The 26,513-nt window shown below is 41.2% G+C and overlaps 1 protein-coding gene across 11 annotated transcripts in view; it reads left to right on the top strand.

The window, feature by feature from the left end:
- The first annotated feature begins 951 nt into the window (after positions 1-951).
- PLEKHA5 (pleckstrin homology domain containing A5) overlaps positions 952-26,513 on the top strand; it is a 258,725-nt gene continuing 233,163 nt past the window's right edge. For 2 of the 11 annotated variants that reach the window (XM_025283335.3, XM_044941219.2), the window contains exons 1-3: positions 970-1,220; positions 1,377-1,456; positions 3,742-3,799. In XM_025283335.3, the coding sequence (XP_025139120.3) occupies positions 1,129-1,220; positions 1,377-1,456; positions 3,742-3,799 (230 nt within the window). In that variant the 5' untranslated portion in view covers positions 970-1,128. Of the gene's footprint in view, positions 1,221-1,376; positions 1,457-3,741; positions 3,800-4,857; positions 5,423-12,548; positions 15,576-26,513 lie in introns of those variants that run through there. The other 9 variants (XM_044941221.2, XM_025283346.3, XM_044941217.1 and 6 more) reach the window with 8 other exon arrangements.

Consider the following 26,513-nt stretch of genomic DNA (forward strand, 5'->3'; position numbering starts at 1 on the left):
CTGCCAATGCAGGAGACGTCAATTTGATCCCCGGGTCGGAAAGATCCCCTAGAGTAGGAAATGGCAATCCACTCCAGTATTCTTGCCTGGAGAATTCCATGGACAGAGGAGCCTGGTGGGCTGCAGTCCATGGGGAAGCTTGGGCAAGTTTCTTCAAACTTTATTTTTCCCATCTGTAAAATGGGGATTATAGTACTATCCACAGGGCTGTTGTAGGGACTTCAAAAACGTACACGGTTTCAAAGGCTCTGTACAGTTAGCTAATATTATAATTTACAGGAGATATAAGAAAGTAGAAATTCAGGTTGGTAAATAACTGAATTTTTAAAAAAGTAAGAGAAAAAGACAAGTTTGTATTTTACAAAATGTTAAAAGATTTAAGTGGTCCAGGAAGAGGCAAACTTGTTGTGTCGAGTCTGAATTCACTCTTATTTGTAGGTCCGTGGCAACTTGTCAAACCGTTGCTATCTGGCACACAAAACACAAACAGGAAAAACCTTCCGTGTGCTTGAATAAAAACGGCCTTCCTTTTTAAGGCGAGATATATACACACACACACACACACACACACACACACACATATGTATATATATTTTTCTTTTTTTGGGAAAAATCTTAGATAACCAATAGCTCTTATAAAACAAAGCTCAGATGCTGTGTTTCTGTTGTTTTAGAGAGAGAGCAATCAGGGTTGTTCAGATTACGCTCTCTTTGAATCGCTCTTGGGGCTGGGAAGCCTTAGGCAAAGCCCGGGGGGCAGGACGCCTTTTTTTTTTTTTTTTTCCAATCGATCCCGGAACCTTCGCTCGGGCGGCGGGGGCGGTGGGGAGGCGCGGGAGGGAGGGGTCTGGCCGCGGGGCGCGGCGCCGCTCGCCCATCCCCCTAGCGCGCGGCGGGGCGGCCGGCCGGCGGCCGCGGAGGATGCGGAGGGGCGGCGGCGCGGGCCCGACCCAGCCCGGGCGGCGGGGCGGGCGCCGCCCGAGGGGGTAGGGCGCGCGCGGGGGCGCGCCGGGCCGGGGAGGCGCGCTCCGGCCGCGCTCGCTCTGCTCGTTCGCTGGCTCGCTCCCTCCTCCCTCGGCAGCCGCGGCGGCAGCAGGACAAGGCGGCGGCGGCGGCTGGGGATCAGACATGGCGGCGGATCTGAACCTGGAGTGGATCTGCTCCCTGCCCCGCTCGTGGACTTACGGGATCACCAGGGGCGGCCGCGTCTTCTTCATCAAGTAAAGGACCGGGGCCGGCGTGGGGGGCCCGGAGGGGGGCGGGAGGCTGGCGACCGCGGGACAGCGCTGCGGGTCGGTGCCGCTCCGGCCCCCTCGGCTCCCCACGGCGCCCCCACTCACGCCCCGTCTCGGCTTCTTCTCTCCCCACCCCTGCAGCGAGGAGGCGAAGAGCACCACCTGGCTGCACCCCGTCACCGGCGAGGCCGTGGTCACCGGGCACCGGCGGCAGAGCACAGGTAACGCCGAGCCCGGCCGGGCCCGAGAGGAGTTGGGCTCCTCCGGGAGGAGGCGGCAGAGCTCGGGTCGCCCGCTTCCCTGCCTCGCTACCTGCCCCGAGCCGCCGTCTCCCGGGAGGCGGCGAGGTGGGGCGGAGGCCGGCGGGGGCGGCCGCAGGTAGAGGGAACCGGGGATGGGGGTGGCCGCCGGGGGACTTCCTCGAGTCTCCGGACGCCCCTATCCTCCGCCTCGGATCGCCGCCAGCCCGTGGCGCCCTCTGTCCCATCCCAAACTGCTCACCTTCCGCCCCCCACCCTCGTAGGGTGGCCCACTCCCCTCTCCCGGGAAAGCTGGGACCCTGAGTTGCTCCCCCCGCGGCCACTCCTGAGTCCTCCTGCCGCCCCCCGGCCCCCTTGCCACCTTTTAGGAAGTCCTTTCCCTCTCCCATCGTGCAGCCCCGGGATCCTGCCTCCGGTCCGCCGGGAGAACGTATCCACAACCTCCCGGGTGGCTTCCTCCTCTGAGGTGGGACTTGGGGGTAAGGTGGCTGATGGAGGAGGTGAGGAGTTCGGGGGTGCTCCGATCGTTCCCCGCGCCGGAGCGGCTGGGGAAATCTGGGCTCTTTCCCTCATGCAGCCGGGGCCGGAGGAGGCATTTGCAGCTGCAGTTGCCCGCCAGCCCGACTCAAAGTCCCCGGCGGCAGCACCGAGGTCGCACACGCAGCCCGGAGCCGGTGGGCGTGCTGGGGGTGGGGGTAGGGGCGTCCCGCGTGCGGGCCTGGGTCCCCGATTGGAGAGGGTCGCCGGGGAACCAGCTCGGTGCCTTGGGTAGCTGGTTTGAAGGCTGCCTGTGAGCTGAGCTGGAGAAGAGCAGATTGGAGCTTCAGTGCTGCTCTGGCTTTCTTTTGTCAGTCTTTGTGTACATTCTTGAAACTTGTTTGCCTTTGAAACGTAACATGTGTTCTCTTCCTGGCCTGCCTCTGTTACTGGTGATTGGAAAGGCTTGAGAACAGTTTGGGTGGAAGGTGAGGCCGGCTTCAGAAAAGCTCTGTAGAGCTAGTCTTCCGGGATATTTCCTCTATAACTCCGAGGTTCTCTCTTAAAGTTGCCAGGTTATTGAACAAGCCTGTCTCCTGTATTACATGCTGGAGTTCAGCACAGTGACTAACATCCCCAAATTTGCAAAAAGGTGGAGGAGGAAAGAGAAAGCTGGTGTAGCAAGCATGATGAGGTTCCATTTTTAAGGCATTTCTGACTAATTCATCGTCATATTTCTTAACTCCTCAGTGTCCTCTTTGAAATGTACATTTTGGTGTTTGTCATACATACAGTCAACTTCAATGGCCTCTTTGCCTTATGGATAGTAACAGGTTTGTGTCACAAGAGACAATGTGATGTTTAGGTTATGTAGCCTCATCGTGTCGTGGAATTGGTCCATGATTATTTTGGCTATGTGAAATACATATTTTTATCGTATTAACTCTCCAGGTTTGATAGCATTCACACGTCAGAAAAATTTTATTCTGTGATTTCAGGTTAATTTGATTTTTGAGAGATGATCTTGATTTTTTTTTTTTTCTGGTTTGGTTTATTTTGCTTTGATTTTGCACACACATCAGTGGTTTTTTATTTCAGAGCGGTATCATGATTAAATCCAAGCCACTGGTCGTTTGTAAGTAATTTGCAAGCACAGAATGTTACCATCATTCAGCAGCATTCTTGCCAGGTTTATGACTTGAAACTTCACATCTCTGCAAGCCAGGTCTGTAGAAACACACATGTATAAAGCATGTGATGTCAGATTTCATTCCCCTTAATTAAATACTTAGGAAGTTCTCTCTCATCAGTGACACTTCCCGGATGGATTCACTTATGTAGCTGAAAGGTGTGGTCTTAAATAGACTCAACATCCTTAGGAAGAAGTGGGTGTTACCTTTTATGCACAGTCTTTTTCTTTGATTTTGGGGGGTATTTTGGTCTGCTGTTCATGGGTAATTTACTTGGGATTAGAAGACGTCCCTTGGCTTTTTTTCCTCTCCACTCTGATCAAAGTGTATAATTCTGTCAGATAATCTCTAATGTGGTTGATAGTTTTCTGGTGGCATTACATATGAATTGCCATTTCCCAAAAATGATGTTGTATCTACTATGAATTTTACTACCAGTCTAATGCTTTTTTGAGGGGTGGGGTTAGAAACTTAATAAATGAAAATCACTGATCGTGAAAAGAAATAATTAAAAATGGTTTGAAACTTACTATGCTGTTCTGTTGAAGTAATACTGATTGTGAAATACATGTTTTTTAGATTTGCCCACTGGCTGGGAAGAAGCATATACTTTTGAAGGTGCAAGATACTATATAAAGTGAGTCTTTTTAATTATGATTTTTTTCCCTTGGTGATTCAGATGTTGTGATTAACCTTTGGTTGTATGTCGAGGTACAATCATGATTTCTTAAGGTTTATCGTATTTTATTGATTTTATGCTTTATGAGTGTTGGAATTTGAGGTAAAAGACAACACTCAGTTTTCTTATGTTATTTGCCTGGGCATTCATTGATTTAGCAGTTAGATCATTTATGGCCACCGTTAAATTTTTGGGGCTTCTGTTTATATTCTTGCGTGATTGTAGTAGTTTGTCTTTAGCATGTTACCTTTTTTCTTTTTAAGTGAATTCTGTTCATGTGTATTTTGACTAGAGCTATTAATAAGTAGTGAAAGTGATGTAAAGCTAGGTTACAGTTTGATGGATAGTGACAGGGCTCAAAGTAAAAACAAATAAATACGGAATATTTCACAAACATCTGTGGGAGCATTGCTTGTAATTTGCCTCAGTTTGTGTAAATAGAGCTAAGTTTCAAAGTTTCATATCTAAATGTTTTACTGGCATTTGTGTTTGAATAAAAGGCTTTAAGTAGCACTTAAGGACAATTGACCAGTCCTAATCTTTAAATTAATTTTGTAGAATATTAAAATAATTTCTCTTAGCTGTTAACTTGACAGTGCTTGGAGACAGATACACCAGTTTGAGGTCAACATTATGTAGGAAGATTTTTTTTTTATCCCTCAAGGGAACATAAAGGTGGTTTTATCTTCATTTTAAATTAGAAACTGTTTACTTAAGAGCTTGTTTTAAAATTTTTTGTTTCATTTTAAGGAACCGAGGCTTGAAGGAGAATGCTTAACTATGAGATTTGGTTGAGATGTCATTGGCTTATTAATAATAACAGATGCCTAGCTTAAGGTACCTCTGCTTCATCCAGCCCAATAAGGCACTTTACTGAGTGCCATTTTAAAGATGATGCCATACCTCACGAAATTATAATTATCTACATGGCTTAAACATTTTTTTTAGAATGATTTTTTATAAAGTATTAAGGGAAACATACAGATACTAGCTCTGCTTGCTTGTTTTGGATGTAGAAATGGAGAAAGCAGAATGAAGATACAGGAATGGAGTACGGTTTCATGATGTGGTCCTTCCCTGGATATGTTTGATTTGCATCTTTTATTTGGAGATTGTGCTGTGCATCATTAGATGGCCTAAAAAACAAAGGCATGAGTAAAGTGCAGAGTCACCAACTGTTTTCTTTAGAGTTCTTTTTCATCCTGAATTAAAGTGAGTTTGTATTGTCATGAAAGGGATTCTTCTTTTTTTTTTGGACAAAGTATTGATATTTCCGAAGACAGCTTTTTTTGCATGGAGTTCGTTTATTTGTATCCAGTATAATTTTAACTGCTGTACATTAAGCCTTGCTGATCTTACAGAATAGGAGTAACACTGTAGTTCTCAATATTATTTAAATTTTGGTGAATGTGTATATCCTTAGATGAATGTTTATTTGGCAGTGCAAAATGTTACTCTGTGCAGGCCGAATATGTATGTTTTAATTTAGAACTAAGCTGTTAGAAAAGACCGAGTTTTCTTTTGTTTCACTAGCCCTTTTGATTAGAGTTTCTTTTATGTTGACTTAAACAAATTAGAATCTTATTTGTGTCATGCCTAAGTTTCTCAGGCACGTAAGGACGGCATTCAGAAAGCTGTAATAATTTGACTTTAATTCTACGTGCATTTTTAAGCTAGCGGGTTTTCATCATGTGGTATTGGGAGACAGCCAATCGTTGTGTCCAAAGGTAGCAATAAAGAATTTACTTTATGAAGGTAATTTGTTCTAAAGTTGAGCACGTTTTAGAAATATGCATTCATTAAACCTCTAAACTTCTTTTAAGTAGAAGTTTAAAACAACCATTGAGAAATACATGATTTGCTGAACATTAGGTGCTACTGTTTTCCTTTCTGGGTTGTATCAGAAGACTAATTTCTTTTAAGATCAGTTAAATCTCTAGTGTGGGCTGTCATTTCCTCAAAACCTTTTACCTTCTTGTGTTGTTATGAGCAACTAGGGGTGCTTGATTATTGTAGTGTACTAGGGGCACTGCTTGTATCTGAAATTTCACAGTTTGCAGAGCACTCTCACATATGTTACCATGTCTGAATCTCGTTTTAATCGTGGTTGTTGTCAGAAGAACTCTTTTCCTTGTCACACCACATAATAAAACAGCAGAAACATGCCTTTGGAACTTAGGAGTCTGCAAAGACAGCAAGATGAGAAACAGCCGGGATGTGAACTATATTTAGAATGTTCAGAGTAGGAGAAAGGATAGGAGTTTGCCGTAGGAAAGTGATGGCTGTTGGTGGATATATTTTTCACTGTGGGTTCTATGTTAGATGAAGAAAGAAGGTTATTGACCAGATTATAATAAAAAGAGGTGATGGAGTGAGCAGGGTGGGTGGGTTTTGTTCACATGGGACAGAGAAGATGAAAGGCAGATAAAAGACCCATTGATCATCTTGTTATTCCTAATCCTGTGTTCCTGGGAGGCTCCCAGAACAAGAAGGGAGACCAAGAACTGGAGTTGTTTCTACTTTAGTTCCCACGTGGAGTACATTTAACTCTCCAATTCTCTTCAGAACAAATGGTGGTGGTGGTTCAAAACGGCAAATGGCCAAGAAGAACTTATCTTTGGATTGTATCGATATTTTAGTGTCAACACCCGCATTCCTGTGGGCAGTAAGAAGAGCAGAAGGAAGGCAGGACTGTGGCCTTGACCCCGTAAGACAGTGGAGCTCAGTCTTCACATCTTTAAATTAGGCGGGCTGCAAAAGGCAACTTCTCTGTTCCAGCCAACTTTCAAATTTCTTTGAATTTTATATGGTTCTGGGAATTTACAATATTCTACAGAATAATGCACTCAGAGTGCCAAAGAAGAGATAGTATGGGAAATGTGGAAAGTTACTTAGCTTTCAGATCGTGCTCAACTATTTAATCTGTGTCTTTAAGCTGTGTGTAGATAACCGCAGATAAGTCTAAGTAGAGCCAAAGCTCTGGGTCTCTTTCTGTTGCCACAGTGGGAGAGTTGTGAGCGTACAGTTGACAGCGTTCACTAATGTCAACAGAGGGGCGGATCACAGTTAAGAGTTGTATAGATTTGAGCTGGATGATCAGTTTACTTTATACAGTTTTTGAAATTGGTTCTTTCATGAATGTTTACAGTTAGGACACAGAATATAAAGAGAAGGTATTTTACTTTAAGTCACTTTGGCCAGAAAAATGTTAAAATTTGAAAATTAATTCTTTATTGTAACAATAAATATTTAGGTTTATTTTTTTAATGAAGAAAGTTTGCCTTAAGCTACCCAGCCTCTAAATTATTTTATTGTGTGTGTGTGTAAATACATATACACAGAGTCTGAATTTGATGATTGTTTCCATATTGCTTTTTAACAATTAATTCATGCTTTTTGTTTTGGGGGAAGAATGCTGAAAGTTGCCGTTGATTTTTATAATTTATGAAGTATAGCTTTAAATATTCAAATAACTCAGCTCAAAGTGCAGAAGATAGTCATATATTTGAAGGTTATAAAGCTTTCTGCTTACTCCTTGAAAATATTACTTAATGACTCTGTAATGACAGGTCATGGTAGCTTAAAATGTATGTGTCATTGACTGTTACTTTGTGCTTCAAAGCTTTAAGATGGTTAATTTAAAGTGCTAAGTAAATCTTAAAACAATACGCTCTGAATAGTGAGCAACTTTGTTCTAATTATCTAGAGGTCATTGTCTTATGTGACAGGTTTGGGGATCAAAAAATGTCTTTGCAGGGTCATAAAGTAGTATGTAAATGTTGTGAGGTTATATTTTCATATTGCTTTTCCCCTTAGTTTTAAATTTAAAGTTCTGAAAATCGAACTTAGATATGCAAATAGAGCAGTGTTTGATTTTTCTTTTTTTTGACTAATGAAGTTTCATTTCAGTATCTGCTATAGTTGGATCTAATATATGCTTAGACTTTCAAACTAATCTGCAGTGAGGGAATTCTAGTATGAAATAACCATTTAAAGTTGCAAGTGAGAAGAAAATGTTTCTTCATAGAGTATCACAACTGAAACTATGAGTGAAGACAGGGAACATAGCTGCTGTGAGAATGTGAGAATATATTGCAATGCATTTGATATTTAAAATTGTTTGGTATGGTTGTACTATAATATTAGAATTGGGTGTAACAACATCATGTTTCAGGACAATTCATGGACATTGTACATCTTCTCCATATCCCTAACAGTATTTGGAATGAGTAATCCTTCTGTGTATGAAGCACTTTATGCTCATTCGTTAGGTACAGCATAACAATGAACTGTGGTTTCAACCTTCAACTGTGGTGTAGAGAAAAGCATGTGGAGTATTAAAGGGAGATGGTGTGTGGCCCCCGGACTCCTAGTGTGAGGCACTTCAACACAGCATTCGATGAATTTAATACTCACAGTAGCCTTTTTTTACCTTCCCCTCCCCTCTTCCCCTTGCGCCCTTTTTCATGATGAAACTGAAGCTTAAAGAGGTTAAAGGCCTGTTGTAGGTCTTATAGCTTCAATATTAGTCACTATCATTCAAATTAAGGTCTCTGGGCTAAGTCTATTCTAGACCTAAAAATACAGAGCAGTATAAACAGATCCTATGGTATGTGTCCCTCCGTAAATAGGTTGCTTGGAAATAGAGATCATTTCAAAGAAACAAGTACAGTGGATAGGTTAGTATGTGTGTGCTCACTCGCTCAGTTATGTCCAACTCTTTGCGATTCTGTAGACCATAGCGCACCAGTCTCCTTTGCCCATGGGATTTTCCAGGCAAGAATACTGGAGTGGGTTGCCATTTCCTCCTCCAGGGGATCTTCCTGACTCAGGGATCGAACCTGCATCTCCTATGTGGACAGGCAGATTCCACTGAGCCACCTGGGAAGCCCCCTAGGTTAGTAGGTAGGTTAGTAGGCACATGAAAGCTTGTTTAACCCCTCAGAACCTATTGACCAGTATTTTTTTAATAGAATCTTGGAATTTGGTCATTTCTTTACATCCACTCGAGAGTGCTGGTGTTGGGCACTATTCTAGGTATTTGGTGACTCAGCTGAGGCTTTCCTGGAGCATACAGTCTTAGTAGGAAAAAGAGACATGGAAACAAAAAATGAGATTTCCCTGGTGGTCCAGTGGTTAAGAACCCTTCTGTCAATGAAAGGACACATGCAGGTTCGATCTCTGGTCTGGGAAGATTTGACATGCCTTGGGGCAGCTAAGCCTGTGCACCTAGAGCCTGTGCTCCCCAACAGGAGAAGCCACTGCACTGAGAAACCCGCACACAGCAGCTAGAGAGTACCTCCTACTCACCACAACTAGAGAAAGCCTGCACAGCCATGAAGGGCCAGTGCAGTCGGGTTGTTTTAAAAAAAATGGAGCAAACATGTGATTTTAAAACGGCATCCGCATAAAGGAAAAGCAGAGTGTTTTGTGACAGATTAGGAAATTTTTCCATAAATGTTTCAGTGATAAAGTGTATTTAGGGTTTCGAGGGTGGAATAACAGGACTTCAAATAGAGTGAATTTTATCATGGAATCTCATGGTCCTTTTTGGTCCCAGGACCATTGCTCAGGACCAGGCCTGCTCAGCGTCTTCTTGCAGTGCCTGCCTATAGCGTAATGCCAGCATCTGGTGAGCCCCTGGTAAGTGGTGTCTGTGCTGATACTACTGGCCTCCAGCCTCCAGAGGAGTTAGTTGGGGTAGGACCAGAGGAGTCCCCACAGTGCAAGTGACTGCATTTAGAGAGCCCCTTCTGGATTTCTCAAGTGATTTCCCCCTTATGTGGATGGACCTCTTTCTTGGTTTGTATTTCTGATTGTCAAAGCTGGTGTAGTTTTGGAAGGAGGAAGGAAAGGGGAATAGGGAAAGAATTGGTTGGAAGAGTCAAGGAATCGGAGGCCACAGAAACTGGTGGGATGTAAACATCCCTGTTTAGGTATCTCTATCTGTCCTACAAAGACAAGGGGTTTCTCAGCGCTTGTGGGCAAATACTCTCTCCTGGGACCTTTTCACCTTTCTATAAAGATATGTATAAGCTGGGGTTAAATGGTGAAAAGTGACATGTATAGCTATGTATGAGCAAATTGGAGTTCATATAAAAGTGATGCTGGTTGTCACTCAAATGGCATCCTAAGAAGTCAGAGAAAGAAGAAGAAACATAGGGCCAGGTTGAAGGGGAAGGGCTTGAAGGAGGAGGCAGGAGTGAGTTAGGCCTTCAGGGCATGGCTGGAATTCACATGTATACCAAATACCTAGAATAGTGCCCAGCACTAGCACTCTCTAGTGGATGTAAAGAAATGACCAAATTCCGAGATTCTATTAAAAAAATACTGGTCAGTAGGTTTTGAGGGGTTAAATAGTGATGAATAGTGATAACTGCCCAGCTGGTAGGTGATTAGAAAAAATGCTAGGATAATGGGAAGTCAGACTAGGAATTCTGTTTGCAGCTATATTGTGTCTGGTCTTTGACTGTAAGGCTGAGATTTTCATTTCTAGGCAAGCCACTGCAGATAGGTTTTTTTTTTTTGTTTTTTTTTTTTTGGTTCATAGTGTAATAGCGTTAATAGCGTAAGGTGAAGGTATTAAGAGAGATTCTAATGCAGGCAGCGTGGCTTAGAGAGGGGCAAAACGTGGAATGGAGGAGTCCCTTTCTGCGTCTGTGGCTGTAATCTGGGAGGGAGTTAGTGCTGGAAGCAAGTTGGTAGCAGTGGGAATGGAAAGGAAGGAGGCTATTGATCAAAGTTATTAAGGAGGAGTTGACAGGCCTTGGGAGTCTTGGTGAGCTGGGAGGTTGTCAGAGAAAGAGAGGTCAAAAGTTACTTAGAGGCCTTTGTGTCTGAGTGGCTACAAGAATGACTGGGGCCCTTGACCAGAATAAGGGGGTTGGTGGTTGAGGGGAGCTCTAGGTAGAGGTGTTAATGATGGTTTGCTTTTTGAGCTGCTTACCTCAAAAAGGACGTCACATTTTAGGTGGCTAAAATCTGGCCTTTCCAAAGGACTCCCAACATTATTTTCTATTTCCCCTCATGAATAAGAAACATACCCTCTACCCCTTAAAGTCTCAGCTGCTTTATCTCCAAATAATATATGTAGATCCAAGCCAGCACTGTCCTATTCTTTCATCCAATACCTCATTCAACAAATGCTTAGCAAGCACTGTGTGCTGAGCACTTGAGGTTTTGTGAATGAAATAGACATGGACCTTGCTCTTATGGAGCTTATAGTTAAATTAGTGGGAGAGACAGTGGTAACATAATCACAAATGTACAGTCTGATAAACGCTATGACGTGTGCATGATGCTTTGAGCAGATGCATTGTGAGGAATTGGTCCAGTATGGAAGAGGCCTTTCTCACAAACGGAAGGAGTAAACCTTCTTCTTGAAGCTCAGCTGTGAAACCCCACAGAGTGATCAGAACAGAGCAGCACAAAGTCACCTGACAAATGAAGAATTAATAGCATCTGGGCTTGAGACTGGACTGTAACCTGAGTGACAGTGTTGTTGTAGCCAATGCAAGACTTGGGGTGGCGTTGATGTGATGTGTAATTTTAGAAAAAAGGAGAAACACTGCAACAGAAGTTACCCTCTACTATCTACTAGAGAGCAAGGCTAAGCTGACTATGATTATGATTTTAACTATTATTTCAGTCTCAGTGGCACAGTCTTCCAGTTACCTAGTCATTCACCAACACATTTTTTTCTTCCAATTCTCTTCAGTACATTTTGAACTCATAATTACATGCTTTAGTGAATAGGATACATCATTAAGCAAAATATACCCACCAAAACTCTACTCTTCGTGGGGGTGGCATGGTGGGGGAGGGAATATCAGACAAAGAAAATATAACATTGGTAAATAAGTTTTATGGTATGTACACATATATAAGTGCTATAAGAAAAAAAAATTAGAGCTAGATGTGGAGGATCAGGAGAAGAGTGTAGAGGAATGGGTGTGGGAGAAAAAAACAGTACAATCAGAGAAGGACAGGCAAGGCTGTGTGGGGCCTCATTGGTTGGTATAATTGGCTGTTAACACAGGGTGATGTGGAGCTGTCTCAGGTCTGAGCAGAGGCAAAGTGTGGTCTGATTTCACCCTTTGAAAGGGTCAGTCTGACTGTTGTGTTAGATGAGACTTTGGGGGGACTTAGTGGAGCCCCTCCAGCATAAGTTCTGCCCTCATCAGATTCTCTCCTTATATTTCTTTTTAACACTTAACAGAATTATGATGAAATACTTAATCCTATAACCACCATATTTCTTTTAAGCTCCCAGTAGTCATCAGTTCCACTGATTTAATAATAAAAACAGCTTTTTAGGGGGGACAGAGAGATATAACCATATTAAATAAACCCTTTTATCCTTATTTCAGAAATAGTATATTGAAAAACCACATTTTAAAATCAAGCCAATGCTTGGTTAATACCTGTTTGCCTATATACACTCATGCTAGGTAGCCTTCAGGAAAAATAGCTTGTTTATAGCTGTATTTTCTGTCCCTCAGCTCAAATCTTTCTCATAATACTTCCTCAATAAATATTTCTTGATGAGTTTTGATGATGACAGTGATCTTAATTCCATGCTATTCAAAAGCCTTATAATGTGGCTCTTTGTGAAATTTAAATATTCTCATTATGTGACAGTCTGTCCCAGGATGAATTAGGAAATCAGTTGTTTCTCAAGTGTGGCTTATGTGATTCTCCTCCCAAGATACAGATAGGATCTGCTCAGAAGCCCAGCTGAGTGGCCAGAACCAGGATGAAGCCAAGATAATGCGGGGACCTGTGAGGCTTGTTGGGAGACGGACCTTGGCAGTGACCATGCTGTTTCCACTTAGACATGTTGATGGGTCAGCCTACTGTGATTTGGAGAATAGAGGAAATACTGAAGTCTGTCTACTGTCAGGAGGAGTATGAGTAAAGCAGATAGAGTCTGCTTACAGACCACTGAACTCAGTGGATCCTAGAAAGGCCTGAGAGAAGTAGAAGGTGGGCCGCATGAGGTTCAGGTCACCGACGTGTCAGAGTCACTTGGAAAAGTCTTTGGTTCCTTAGAAATAGCCTCCTGGCTACTTGGGAATTATTCTTTGAAGTGGCCAGTAATTTCAGAAACACTAAGAGAATCCCTCTAGACCAGGGGTCCCCTGTTAGGGCTGCACAGCAGGAGGTGAGAGGCAGGCCAACCAGCGAAGCTTCCTCTGTATTTACAGGTGCTCCCCATTGCTTGCATTACTACCCAAGCTCCGTTGCCTGTCCATGGTGGCATTAGATTCTTGCAGGAGCATGAACCCAACCTGAGCTCGACTTATCCCTAAACCATACCCCCTGTCCCAGTCTGTGGAAAAACTGTCTTCCGCAAAACCTGTGTCTGGTACCAAAAAGCTTGGGGACTGCTTCTCTAGACTGTTAACTCTTCAGAGGCAGAGACTGTGTCATAATCATGTTTCCAGCATCCGACACATAATAGCCAGTGAGATGTTTGAAATGAAGACCTATTACAGATGGTAGGAAAAGGAAATCTGAACATCCCAGGACATTTTCCTGCTTCTCATTTGTCATCTAGTTAGGATTCATACTGTTGCAAATGTCAGTGACCCAAAGCCAACTATTATAAGCGAAAGCCAGCTCTTCTCGCACGTTAATTCAAGGAGTGACACAAATGAATCCTTCAAGGCCCTTTCTTACCCACCTTTTTCCACTTGAGAAAGCTTTTCTCCACTTAACCGGGAAAATGGCTGCTCACAGCCCCAGATTACATTCTTTTAGCTGCTTAAATCAAAAGATAAGGTTTCTTCTCTGTTCCCCAATAAAAAATCTTAGGGACTTTGACTGTCTTGTATCCCATGCCCACCGCTAGAGTGAAGACTGGTCCTCTGGTCTTCAGTCATTTTCTGTCCTTAGCTGAAGCTGAGATTATAATACTATCAGCCAGCCTTCTGAGGACCCGTGCGATAAGAGAGGAAGGCCAGGTTCACGCAGGAAGTCTGGGTGTGAAAGTCTGTGTGATCAGAGACTACTGCTCCTCCCTGGTATACACGGCACGGTGCTAAAGGCCAGGAAGGCCATGAACTTGAGCACCTGCAGTCTTCTAAGAAGTGATCATATCAGTGATTGCAAGGCCGCTTTCTGCCTTCCGTTGAAGAGGGAGTAGCTGAAGATACACACAGGGTAGTTCAGGCCTGGACCTGGGAGAATGGAGAGCAAGTGTTAAATTCTGAGGATGAAGCCATAGAAACCAATCCTGTCCTGGCTGCCTTGAGGAAGGGGGACTGAGGAAACCAACTTGGATTTAGTACAGGTGGCAGTACAGTCTCACTGTGGTGAAAACCCCACCCTGCTGGAGCGCACCAGGGATTCCCTCTGTTCTTCTGAAATCACTGGCCACTCATAATTCCCACACAGTGTCACTGCTTGAGTGATGCTACCCAGACTTGCTTACTGCATACATCCCATGGATGTTCTACACATTCTTTCCCTCTTCCCTTCCAAGTGACTAAGATTCTTTACACATGTTATTTATTTGGGATAGATATGGTCCTCAAAAGAGAATCTGCCTCTGAGATGAAAAATTGCTTTAGTCTTCATATTGAGTTAATTCCATCGGCTTTTGCTGAATTTGATTAAAAGTGCATATAATACCCATTTTATTAAATGTTTACAGTAAAGTTGTTCAACCTAAAATTTAAAACTCAGTATAATGGGACAGTATGGCCCAGTCTTCAGAAAAAACAAGGAATTACTCCTTGCTCATTTTCTATAGTACAGCGCAATGGTTCAAGGAAAGGAACATGTTAAACCTAGTGTCAGTTTTTTTCTCTTGAAAATTCATCTGTGGTACTACATTTACTTTGAAAAATCTGTTCTACCACGGAATATAGATGCATCTAATAATGATGGCATTTAAAAAAATTTAGTAAAGAAATGTCAGAGAATGATTCCAAATCCATCTTAAGTGTGTGTGCTTTTTTCCAACCTGTTTTATAATGTTAAGTGTTTCTTTCTGATTATAGAAGTAATGTATTTTTATTATAGAACATTTGGAAAAAAACTGAAGAGTATAAAAGAGAAAATAAAAATCACCCAGTCCCATTATGCAGAGAGAATTTCTATTAATATTTCAGTATATATGCATAAATATTTTTAAAGATTTGGGTCTTATTGCTAATACTGTGTTGAATGCTGTTTTCATTAAAGTTATATTGTGTGTCCTCGTGTTATTATATATTTATTCATTGGAAGATTTTTTTATTAATTGGAGAGTCTGTCTTATGAATATATAATAGTTTAATCATCCTATTTTTAGATGGCTGTGAGGCTTCCTTGGTGGCTCATTGGTAAAGAATCTGCCTGCCAGTGCAGGAGATGCAGGTTCGATTCCTGGGTTGGGAAGATCCCCTGGAGAAGGAAATGGCAACCCACTCCAGTATTCTTGCCTGGAGAATCCCATGGACAGAGGAGCCTGGAGGGCTACAGTCCTTGGGTTCTCAAAAGAGTCGGACACGACTTAGCAACTAAACAGCTGTTTCCAACTTTTTGCTGTGAGAAAAATCCTATGTAATACTCTTATATGCATGTTTGTTTCCTAGACTTGGAATTATTGGGATAGGGTATGAGCCTTTTAGGGCTTCCCTGGTATCTCAGTTGGTAAAGAATCCACCTACAATGCAGCAGACCCTGGTTCGATTCCTGGGTCGGGAAGATCTGCTGGAGAAGGGATAGGCTACCCACTCCAGTGTTCTTGGGCTTCCCTTGTGGCTCAGCTGGTAAAGATCTGCCTGCAATGCAGGAGACCTGGGTTTGATCCCTGGAAAAGGAAAAGGCTACCCACTTCAGTATTCTGGCCTGGAGAATTCCAAGGACTGTATAGTCCATGGGATCCCAAAGAGTTGGACATGATTGAGTGCCTTTCACTTCACTCACTCATGAGCTTTTTAAAAGGTTCATTACTTAACATTTTGCCCAATTGCCCTCTAGGAGATTTGTACAAAGTTATGTTCTCCCCTTGTACATGAGAATGTTTAAAATCTCCAGATCTACAATAAATACTCCAGATCTACAATAAATACTCTGATTGGATAGGTGAAATTTGAAGGTATTTCTTGAAGAATTTGATGGAGAATCTGTGTGGGTTGTTATTAGCAATTCTGATAGTTTGGAACAAGAATTAGTCTTCCAGTTATCTGTTGTTACATAACTGACTATCCTAAAACTTAGTAGCTAAAAACAGCAATGGTTTATAATTTCTCACCTTTCTTTGGGTTGACTGGGCTCAGCGAGGCTGTTCTTCTGTTTCCTGTGCTGTAATTGAGGTTACTCATACAGATACATTCAGCTGGAACTTGATGGTGGCCGGAATTTCCCAATGTCTTCTCATGGCCTCTCATGCCTTAGTGGTCTATCTAGAGTTGCTTGATAACAAGACAGCTGGGCTTCTAAGAGGGAATATTCCAAGAAGACAAGCCCCTGGGTTAAGCATTTATGTAATAAAACCTATGATTGTTTTATGCCTGCTCGTGTCCTGTTGATCAGAGCAAATCACATAACCTAGGCCAAACTCAGAAGTGGGAGAGAACTATACAAGCCTCTGAATACAAGGAGATGTGGTTCATTGAAGACTATTGAGGTAATGGACTACCAGAGATAGTAAATAATTTTCGAGTAGCGTAGCAATTCTAATTGATTAGCATTAGTGCTTTGGAGCACTGTATTCAGAAGAATTTGGAGGATCAGTAGGAAAGTATATTGTGACAAGTTATGTTTGCAAGGGCTTAGGTGAGGATGTCGGTACAGAGTTGTATTTACCATCTTTAATTTAATATCTACAAATTTATATGATAAAATTATAAACCTCAAAATGAAAAGCAATTCAAGAGCTTGCATGTAGGCCCAAATATTTTTAAAACATGGGCGCACTTGAGTCTTAAGCGTTTGTTCATCCTGGGTTCACACAATTAATACAACTGGAGTATAAGATGTCAATTATTGGTATCTTGTGCTAGATTAATTTGCAAAATATCTATATTTTACACCAGGACTGCTCTTCCCCATGCTGAGTGAAAAAGCTGTAGCAGAGTTCATCGATGAGGAACAAGTACCCATATTAGTGATCACAGTGGTGTCGGAGGTCATATGTGTTGGTGGGTGGATGGCTAGATGGACAGATAATCTCACATATATATGTATTTGCATTGTGAGTGTGTGGTTTTAAGTGCTTGACTGACTTGTGAACTTGACCTTTGGATTAACTTATATGATTTAACTGGTATTATTAGTGGCAATATTTAAGAGTAGGCACTATAACCTGTGCATTCCCAGGGAGACTTATAGGAAAATGGTACTGTTGCTTTTGATACAGTAGTGTAGAATCCCTCTCACCCCATACTCGACCTCCCAGAGGAGGTTCCGTGTATTGGTAGTTTGGTGTTTGTCTTACTCCCCTTTCTTTGCATACCTATCCAAGCATATATTCATTTATTTATTTTTACCAAGATGAACTTGTCCTATGTGTATGATTCTTTGACTTTTCCTTTTTATTTAATATCTTAGATCTCTTCATATTAGTAGAAGTCAACACCATTCTTTCAGTAGCTACAAAAGATTCATTAACTATTTAGCTGTACCCACCCCTAATTGTGTGGACATTAGTGTTTTTCCATTTTTTCCCCCCTCAGTTTCTAAAATTGTTGTTGTGAACTTATTTATACATAAACTTTATGGTCATATGCAAATATTTTTATAAAATAGATATGGAAATTGCTGAGTTAGATTGTATATATATTTTAGCTTTTGATAAATATGGTAAAACCCTGGTAAACGCCATAAATGGTATCTGAAAATATTGAAATGTGTATTTATAAGATAAATGAGAAGCAGTATTTTTCATTAAGTTCATGGAGTTACATGGAAAAATAAGAAAGTGGTAGAAAGTGACACATTGTGCAAAGTTGCATAATGAATCTGAAAGCCCCAATTGATAACAGTGCATCACTCCCTAAATTCCTTTTGCAGCTGGAGTTGGACCAACTATTGGAGCCCTTCGACAGTCACATTCAGATTGGTTTATGGCTTTACTCTTTGTGGTTAGGCCAACTTCCAAAAACTCTTCACCATTTTATCCTTGCATCATGTAGTATGTAAGATTATTATCTCCTGTATCCTTGCCAGTAGTTGGAGTTACAAGACTCAAGTTTTGAGGGAATCTAATGGACAAAAGTGATATCTTATTTGAATTTGCATGTTCTTGGTTTTGGCCACGCTTGTCGTCTTTCCCTCTGTTTGTTTCCTGTTTGAGTCTCTTCTACCGATTGCTTCTTCCATATATTTTCTCTGTTCTTCTCTTGATATTTTTCTTAATGATTTATGTCATTTATATTATTTGTATTTTTGATGTCAGAGCCAGTTAGCTTAATAGAGCTCTCCAAAATAGTTTCGTTGTGCACCCTGGTAAGTAAAAAAAAATTGGTTGTATTCTCTCATTATATGTCTATTGATTTACAGATTATATACATGTATTGTCGTCAGTCTATGTCTTACAACTTAGTAAAGCTTATTTTTTCCTTACTTTATTGTGTCTTAAAAATAAGTGTAAATAGGGGTGCTAACATGTCAACAGCTCAATGGAGAGAGTCCAGTGTGCATTCACCTAGGAATTTAGGAGTTCTCCATGATACATGATGTAGGCCTATTATAGGCCTATTAAGTTGGCCAGGAGGAGATGGTTTTTGTCCTGTGACCACAGTGTGCAAATCTGTAAGCATCTGGCCGCTGAGTGTTCTGGTGAAGTGGAAAGTAGCCAAGGGTCAGACCTTGGCTCTGTTACCTCTGTTAACTACACAGCTTGGAGAAAATTGCTTATTCCCACTAAGAACCAGTTTCTTGGAGAGGGTAATTCTTGTCTTGCCTTCTTTATAGGCTTATGATGTGAGTGAATATGTAAACAAACTTGGAAAAACTGTAAACCGTGGTGTACATATGAAATACGTGGGTATTTGTTTTGCAAGGCCATAACATTTTGTATATGCACACTTCCAGATCATTTATGCTAAACAGTTGAAAATCCTGGCCTACTAATAATGGTTCAGAAATATTTTTTTTTTAAAGTAATCTTTTTGGCGGCATGGAGGATCCAACTCCTGCCTACCGCATTGGAAACACAGTCTTAACCTCTGGACTGCCAGGGAAATCCCCAGAAATATCATTTTAAGTCTTCAACTTGTATAGATTCTAAGTTTCTCGTAGGTAGAAACTGTCACACAGGCTAGTCAGTAAGTTTTGTTGTTGATGGTATCAGATCAGATAACATATATATTTTTGGTTTTTAAAATGGTTTTTATTTAAGAAAGCTCTGTGATTTAAGAATTAGAAATCAGCTTATTTGTGAAGTACCCAGTGGCGCTAAGGAAGACTTTCTTGAAAGAGTAAAGTAGCTTTTGTCCAGGCTGCAGGTAAAAGGCAGGACCTAGAATGAATATATTCTCCAGGGTAGAGAAGAACTCAAGGCATTGTAGCATAAGGGCCTCTTCACATAGGTGGAGTGAACTGAATTATGCAGGAGGTGGTATAGGATACAGTGTACCCAGGAGTGATGATGAAAAGGTAGTTTGAACATGGATAATGCTGTGTTTTAAAAATTTGTTTCATAATTTTTTTAATGAATGTATTATCTGTAGAATAAATTATTATCATCTGAAGAAGGTGGTAGATGAAGGGAGGAGAAATGAACTGAACCCCAGATCATTAATGAAAAGGAATAGGAAAAATTGGGATTGCTGTAGAAGTTTAAATATAGAGGTTTGAAATATTTCACAAGTATTAACAGTCAGGCCCTGCAACAGTATTGGAAAACAGGCGCTCACAGGCCTGCGCTGCTGGCTGGCCAGGCTGGCCTGTGACCAGTAGTGGCCTGGGTAGGCTGGGACTGGAGCTGTGGGCAGTGGGCCAGACGAGGTCACATTCCTTCTGAATACCCTCCTTGCCTTCCCTCTCCTTTGATTCTCAGAACAGCCCCACAGGGTAGAAAGCTGGACGGGCCGAGTCCAGTTAGAGTCACTAAACCTTTTATGCTTACCCAGATGAGTGGGAAGGGGAGGTGGCATGCTTCCTTATTATATCTACTTTCAAAAACTTATTTAAGACTCTCGGAGGAGGTAGAAGACTGTGCGAAAAAGAAATTATTTGCGAACTTGGAAGAATAGCTGTGTTTCTCAGAAATAGTTCATGCTGAGGAAATTCTGTATCTCAGAAAAGAATGATAAAAGGACTTTTTTTTTTCTGATACAGAGAAATCACAGGTCCATTTTGAACATTTACCTAAAATCCAGATTTTTACAAAGGCATGTCAAGCCCCCACCCCCACCCCTGTTATTCTTACGTGAATGAGTCTCAGTCCAGCTGCTGTTCCTTTCCCAGTGGAGCTGCAGAGGAAACTGAGTTGAAAATAGGCAGTATTATTGGTAGGAGAAATAAACTCCTTTGATGGGGTTCTACATCTTTTCCGTACATAACAGTGCCTACCTAGTATGGTATTAAAGCCTCCTTGCAGAAGACCCTGAGATGAAAATATTTTACAATTTTGGGCTTCAATTCCTCAAACACATTGAAGCAGAAATGTAATAGATGATTCAAGTTGAATAGATATGATTAATCTTGCTGCGTTAGTTAGTGTTGTATAAGAAGCCATCTCCAAACTCAAAGGCTTGAAATAGTCATTGTATATTGCTGAACACAGGGCTGGCTAGTCAGTTCCTCTAGTGTCTGTTGCATTTATTCTCTCTGTTTTAAACTTCTTAGTTTATATTGGAGTATAGTCAATTAACAATGTTATGATAGTTGCAGGTGGACAGCAAAGGGACTCAGCAATACCTATCAGTTCAGTTCAGTTGCTCAGCCGTGTCCAACTCTTTGCGACCCCGTGAATCGCAGCACGCCAGGCCTCCCTGTCCATCACCAACTCCCGGAGTTCACCCATACTCATGTCCATCGAGTCAGTGATGCCATCCAGCCATCTCATCCTCTGTCATCCCCTTCTCCTCCTGCCCCCAATCCCTCCCAGCATCAGAGTCTTTTCCAATGAGTCAACTCTTCGCATGAGGTGGCCAAAGTACTGGAGTTTCAGCTTTAGCATCATTCCCCCAAACTTCCTCCCATCCAGGCTGTCACATTTAGCAGAGTTCCTTGTGCTGTTCACTAGGATCTTGTTGATTTTCCATTTTAAATGTCCTGTTGCTTTTACTCTTGTCTGAGATCAGATGTGGGTCAAGCAGGAGGCTCTGCTGATCTTGGCTGGTCTGGGATGCTCTTTTCTGCGATGGTAGAAATGACTGGGCCCTCTTCCACATCCCCAGTAGGCTTCCCCAAGCCTGCTCTTGTGTGGAAGGCAGGTGTGCAAGCAAGTGTGCCGAAGTGCTCCAGGTCTCTCGAGGTCTGGGCTCAGAATTAGGGCAGCATCACTTCATGCACTTCTTTGCATTGGCCAAAGAAAGTCTCACAGCCAGCTCCAGTTCAGGATGTGGAGAGAGAGATTCCGTCTTTTGAGAGAACTTGGAAAACCACATTGCAAAGGTTGTACATAAAGGGAGAGGTGGAGAATTGGAACCTTTTTGTAAGCTGTTGTGTAACGCATGTGCCCCCAAATTTACTGAGCCCATTTGAGGTTTATGCTTCCTCTGCCTGAGATAGGGGATTCTACTTGATCCTGTTCACACAGTTGATTGTGTACTTCTGTTAGGTAGAGAATTAACTGGACATGTGTGTACAAGTCTTTTTATTGAATCAGTTGCTGATGCCTTTAGAGCAGGGTTCTTTTTTTTCTCCTTTCATGATGTGTTCAGTTGGTTTGATGGTCATATTGAGGCTAAGTCATTTTAAGGTTCAGAATGAGCCCTAGTGCTTCTATTGTGGGTGGTGGAGAAGATATTATAGGTTCAGTGTATTTAAGAAAGCTCTCAAGTAGATGAACTCCTCTGTCTTCAGTCAGTCAGTTCAGTCGTTCAGTTGTGTCTGACTCTTTGCGACCCCATGAATCACAACACACCAGGCCTCCCTGTCCATCACCAACTCCCAGAGTCCAGCCAAACCCATGTCCATTGAGTCAGTGATGCCATCCAACCATCTCATCCTCTGTCATCCCCTTCTCCCCCTGCCCTCAATCTTTCCCAGCATCAGGGTCTTTTCAAATGAGTCAGCTCTTCGCATCAGGTGGCCAAAGTGTTGGAGTTTCATCTTCAACATCAGTCCTTCCAATGAACACCCAGGACTGATCTCCTTTAGGATGGACTGGTTGGATCTCCTTGCAGTCCAAGGGACTCTCAGGAGTCTTTTCCAACACCACAGTTCAAAAGCATCAATTCTTCAGCGCTCAGCTTTCTTTATAGTCACACTCTCACATCCATACATGACCACTGGAAAAACCATAGCCTTGAGTAGCTGGACCTTTGTTGGCAAAGTAATGTCTCTGCTTTTGAATATACTATCTAGGTTGGTCATAACTTTCCTTCCAAGGAGTAAGCGTCTCTTAATTTCATGGCTGCAATCACCATCCGCAGTGATTTTGGAGCCCAGAAAAATAAAGTCAGCCAGTTTCCACTGTTTCCCCATCTATTTGCCATGAAGTGATGGGACCGGATGCCATGATCTTAGTTTTCTGAATGTTGAGCTTTAAGCCAACTTTTTCACTCTCCTCTTTCACTTTCATCAAGAGACTCTTTAGTTCTTTTTTGCTTTCTGCCATAAGGGTGGTGTCATCTGCATATCTGAGGTTGTTGCTATTTCTCCCAGCAATCTTGATTCCAGCTTGTGCTTCCTCCAGCCCAGCGTTTCTCATGATGTACTCTGCGTATAAGTTAAATAAGCAGGGTGACAATATACAGCCCTGTCTTACTCACACCCAAAACCCGTTGACCAGGTACCTGCTGTCATGTGACCTACCGTACTTGACTTTCCTCCTGGTGCTTAGCACTACTGGCTCAGGTTCTTGTTCATATACTTCTGTCATTTGTCTCCCCTCACTGAGATGTAAGCTTCCCAAGAACAGGGACCTCCTCCAACCTGCTCATTTCTGAACTCCCAGGGCTTAGAAGGGTGTGTTCCTCTCCTTAGTAGATGCTCACTAAATGTTTATTGATGTTTATAATAAAAGTTTTGTGATAAACAAGTCAGCAACTCATGAAACCACAGCATATTATGGTTTCAGGTATGTCTCAGGTACCTTGTAGACACTCGTTGTGTGTTTATGGAACCTTTAGGGAGGGTCAGGGGATAAAGTGAATGGTTGGAGCCACAGAGGGTTTTTCCAGATTGATGCCACAGAAGGCAGATGAGCAGGAGAGTTTAAGGTGTGAAAACTTTGTTGAAATGTTAGACCCTTGGACTTCAGGCTGGGAAGGAAGGAAATGGAGCAAGAAGGAATCTGATGAACTTAGAACAGAGACTCTCCAAGAACATATACTCCACAGAGGAAGAGTAATTAGACATGCATGCTGGCAGTTGGGGGTTGCATTAATGTACTGTGATCGCTGATGTTGTTGATTTCAGATTATGTGCAGGTTACGGGCATGATGGGGTCCAGGTATTAAGTTCTGTCAAGTGGTTGAAGGACTGTGAGGAGGAGGGAATAAACAGCTGTTGTTTGACAGGGGCGAACAGGACAGGTGGTGTCCTTAAGGGAAAGTCCTTAACAGCCAGAGTATTGGGGTAATGCTTTGAGAGAAGGTTTGCTAACAGTGGGGCACGGCTTCCACAGGTGGTTTAGTTTACAAGATAAAGGCAGAGTGGAGGCTAGGTCAGAGCCAGACGTAGCAAAGTCTGGTAAGGCGAAAGTTGCATCAAGAGATGGATTGGGAAAGGGAATGGAGATGGCATGAACTTGGGCATTGAGAGGCTCAATGGATTTAGTTTCAGTAGAATCTTCAAGAAAAGTGACCCTGCCACTGACCAGACAAGAAGCCATGTCTCATTGCTCAAGGGTGGTGGTCAGCCCAGAATTTCTGGGCTCTGACTGTGTGAAGGAGATCTAGGCAGACATCTGTGAACTTGTAGGAGTTTATATACTGAACATATGTGTGTTGATTCGTTGCTGCAGTATTTTCATTGTAAGTTCTTCAGAATGTATTAAGTATCTTCTTAAATTAAAAATGACATTCTCCAAATTAAATTATTTTAAAATGTAAAGCAATGATATATACAGATACTAAAGGTGACTTAATCAGTTTGTGGAGTACTGTTTATCAAGTCTAAAATCCAAGGATTAGGGCTTTCAGATTAATATTTTAATCTATCTTTGGGTCATAAAGTTTTTTACATAGGTGTTAACCACAGTAGATATTTTTACACGTAAATATTTAATCTCTTTTTTTTGCTGTCAGTTATTTTTAAAGTCCAAACTGTGTGGTGAACCAGAGCAAAATTTCATAATCTTTAAACCGCAGAGTTGCCTAATAGGCAACAAAGTAGAAATGACAGCAGTCAGGATTTTACAAATTCCCAGAACCGCCTGGCAGTAATTTTAGGAAGAGCATTTGACTATAAGCTCATAAATAGGGACTCTGTAACATGACTAATTAATAGTAATTTCTTTCTTGCCTTCAACCCTTTGGTCAGACTTGTTCCATGGAAACAAGCAAAGCAGGTTCAAATCCTCTGTATGATTTAAACTGTCTGCTTGCGCAATACATGCAAGTTTATTTTATGCAATTAGCAACAATTGTCTAAATTCTGTGAGCCAAATATTTATTTAACTACTACTTGTATCTGATGCTAAGTACTTTTTAAAACTTTTTTTGAGTATGTGTTTTATTCATTATGAAAAATCTAATACAGATTTAAATGAAAAATCTAACATATACCAAATGAGTATAAAATTTGTCCAACAAAAAGAAAAATGCATTGATCACTGCACAAGATAACTCAGCTTTAAAGAGAGAACATGTCTCAGACCTTTGAAGCCCTCTCTTGCCCCTCCTTGACTCCATTTCTCTGTCATTACCCCCTACCCTTACCCCCATAGGCAACCACCATCCTGAATGTTTATAACATTTCATTGGTTTTCTTTAAATTTTCACCACATATGTTTGAGTCAGTATACAGTGCATGGTTTAATTTTCCTGGTTTCTTCTTTTAACTTGATAAAAGTGAATTTGTTCTGTATGTGATTTATTTTGTTAAACATTATTATTTGTAAGGTTCATACCAAATTGATGTGGCTCATTTTTATGACTATGAATTAGTTTAGTATATGCTTGTTTATACTATAATCTAAGCATTACCCATTGGTGGACATAAGTTTGCTATTTTATTTTATTATGGCTTTATGTGAGCATCATTGTGTGTCTCCTCATGCTCATTTGTAAGATTATCTCAGACATAGAACTAGAAGTATAATTGAGGTGGTAAGGTGCATTTCAGCTTCATTGAATAAATCTAAATTGTTTTCTGAAATAGTTGTACTATTATACTCCCTCCAGCAGGATGAGTTCTTGTTCCTTCATATCTTTGTCAGCACTTGGTATTGTCCAACTTTTATATTTTTTGCCAGCCTGGTGGTTGTCAAATGTTTCCTGGTGGTGCTTTTACTTGAATTTCCCAGGTTAATGAAGCTAAGCATCTTTTATTAGGCTTATTGTATATTTGTATTTTTTCTTTGGTGAAATGTCTGTTTATATCTTTTGTTTCCTTTTTGTCTTTTTTCTTCTGATTGTAGGAATTTTTTGTTTGCTTATTAAATATAGATAGTAATCTTTTGCAGGTCTGCTGTTTGGTTTTGTACTGTATCTTCACTTTTTTTTAAAGTTATGCTCCATTTATAATTACTATAAAATACTGGCTGTATCACCTGTGTTGTACAATATATCCTTGTAGCTTTTTTTTATATGTAATTGTTTATACCTCTTAGTCTACTTCAACTATCTTTCTTCTTTCCTTTCCCCACTGGTAACCACTAGTTTTTTTTCTATATCTGTGAATCAGTTTCTCTTCTGTTAAATTTACTAGTTTGTTTTATTTTTTGGATTCTACATATAAGTGGTATCATATAGTATTTGTCTTTCTGTTTGACTTGTTTCGCTTAGCATAATATCCTCCAAGTCCATCCATGTTGTTGTAATTAATATAATTTCATTCTTTTTTTTTAAGGCTGAGTTGTATTCCATTGTGTCTGTGTATACCACATCTTACATCCTTCCATCTGTTGATGGATACTTAGGTTGTTATCATATCCTGGCAGTTGTGAATTGTGAATAACGATGCTATGAACATTGGGTTGCAGGTATCTTTTCCAGTTAGTATTCTTGTTGCCTTCACTTTTTTAAAGGGATTTTTTTGATGAACATGTACTTATTTGTCAGTCTTTCTATAAGTCATGAGAGGAATTTTTTATTGTTTCTGGTCCTGACTTTCTCTTCTACCCTTTGTTTATATTTGTGGTTAGTACCTTCAGTACAATGATAAATAGAAATAACTACAACTCTGACTTTAACTGCCTCTAATTTTACCATTAAGAATAATATTTAATGAAGATTTTTGGAGGGTGTCTTTTCTAGATTAAGAAAAGTCTCTGTTATTCCTAGTTTGGTATAAGAACTTCTTTATGAGTATTAAATTCTTTTAGATATTTTTTCTGCATTCATTAAGATAATTTCTTTTTTTTTTAGTTTGCTAACTTAGCACATTACTGTGAATGGTG

Source organism: Bubalus bubalis, chromosome 4, assembly GCF_019923935.1.
Source record: "Bubalus bubalis isolate 160015118507 breed Murrah chromosome 4, NDDB_SH_1, whole genome shotgun sequence".
Taxonomy (NCBI): Eukaryota; Metazoa; Chordata; class Mammalia; order Artiodactyla; family Bovidae; genus Bubalus; species Bubalus bubalis.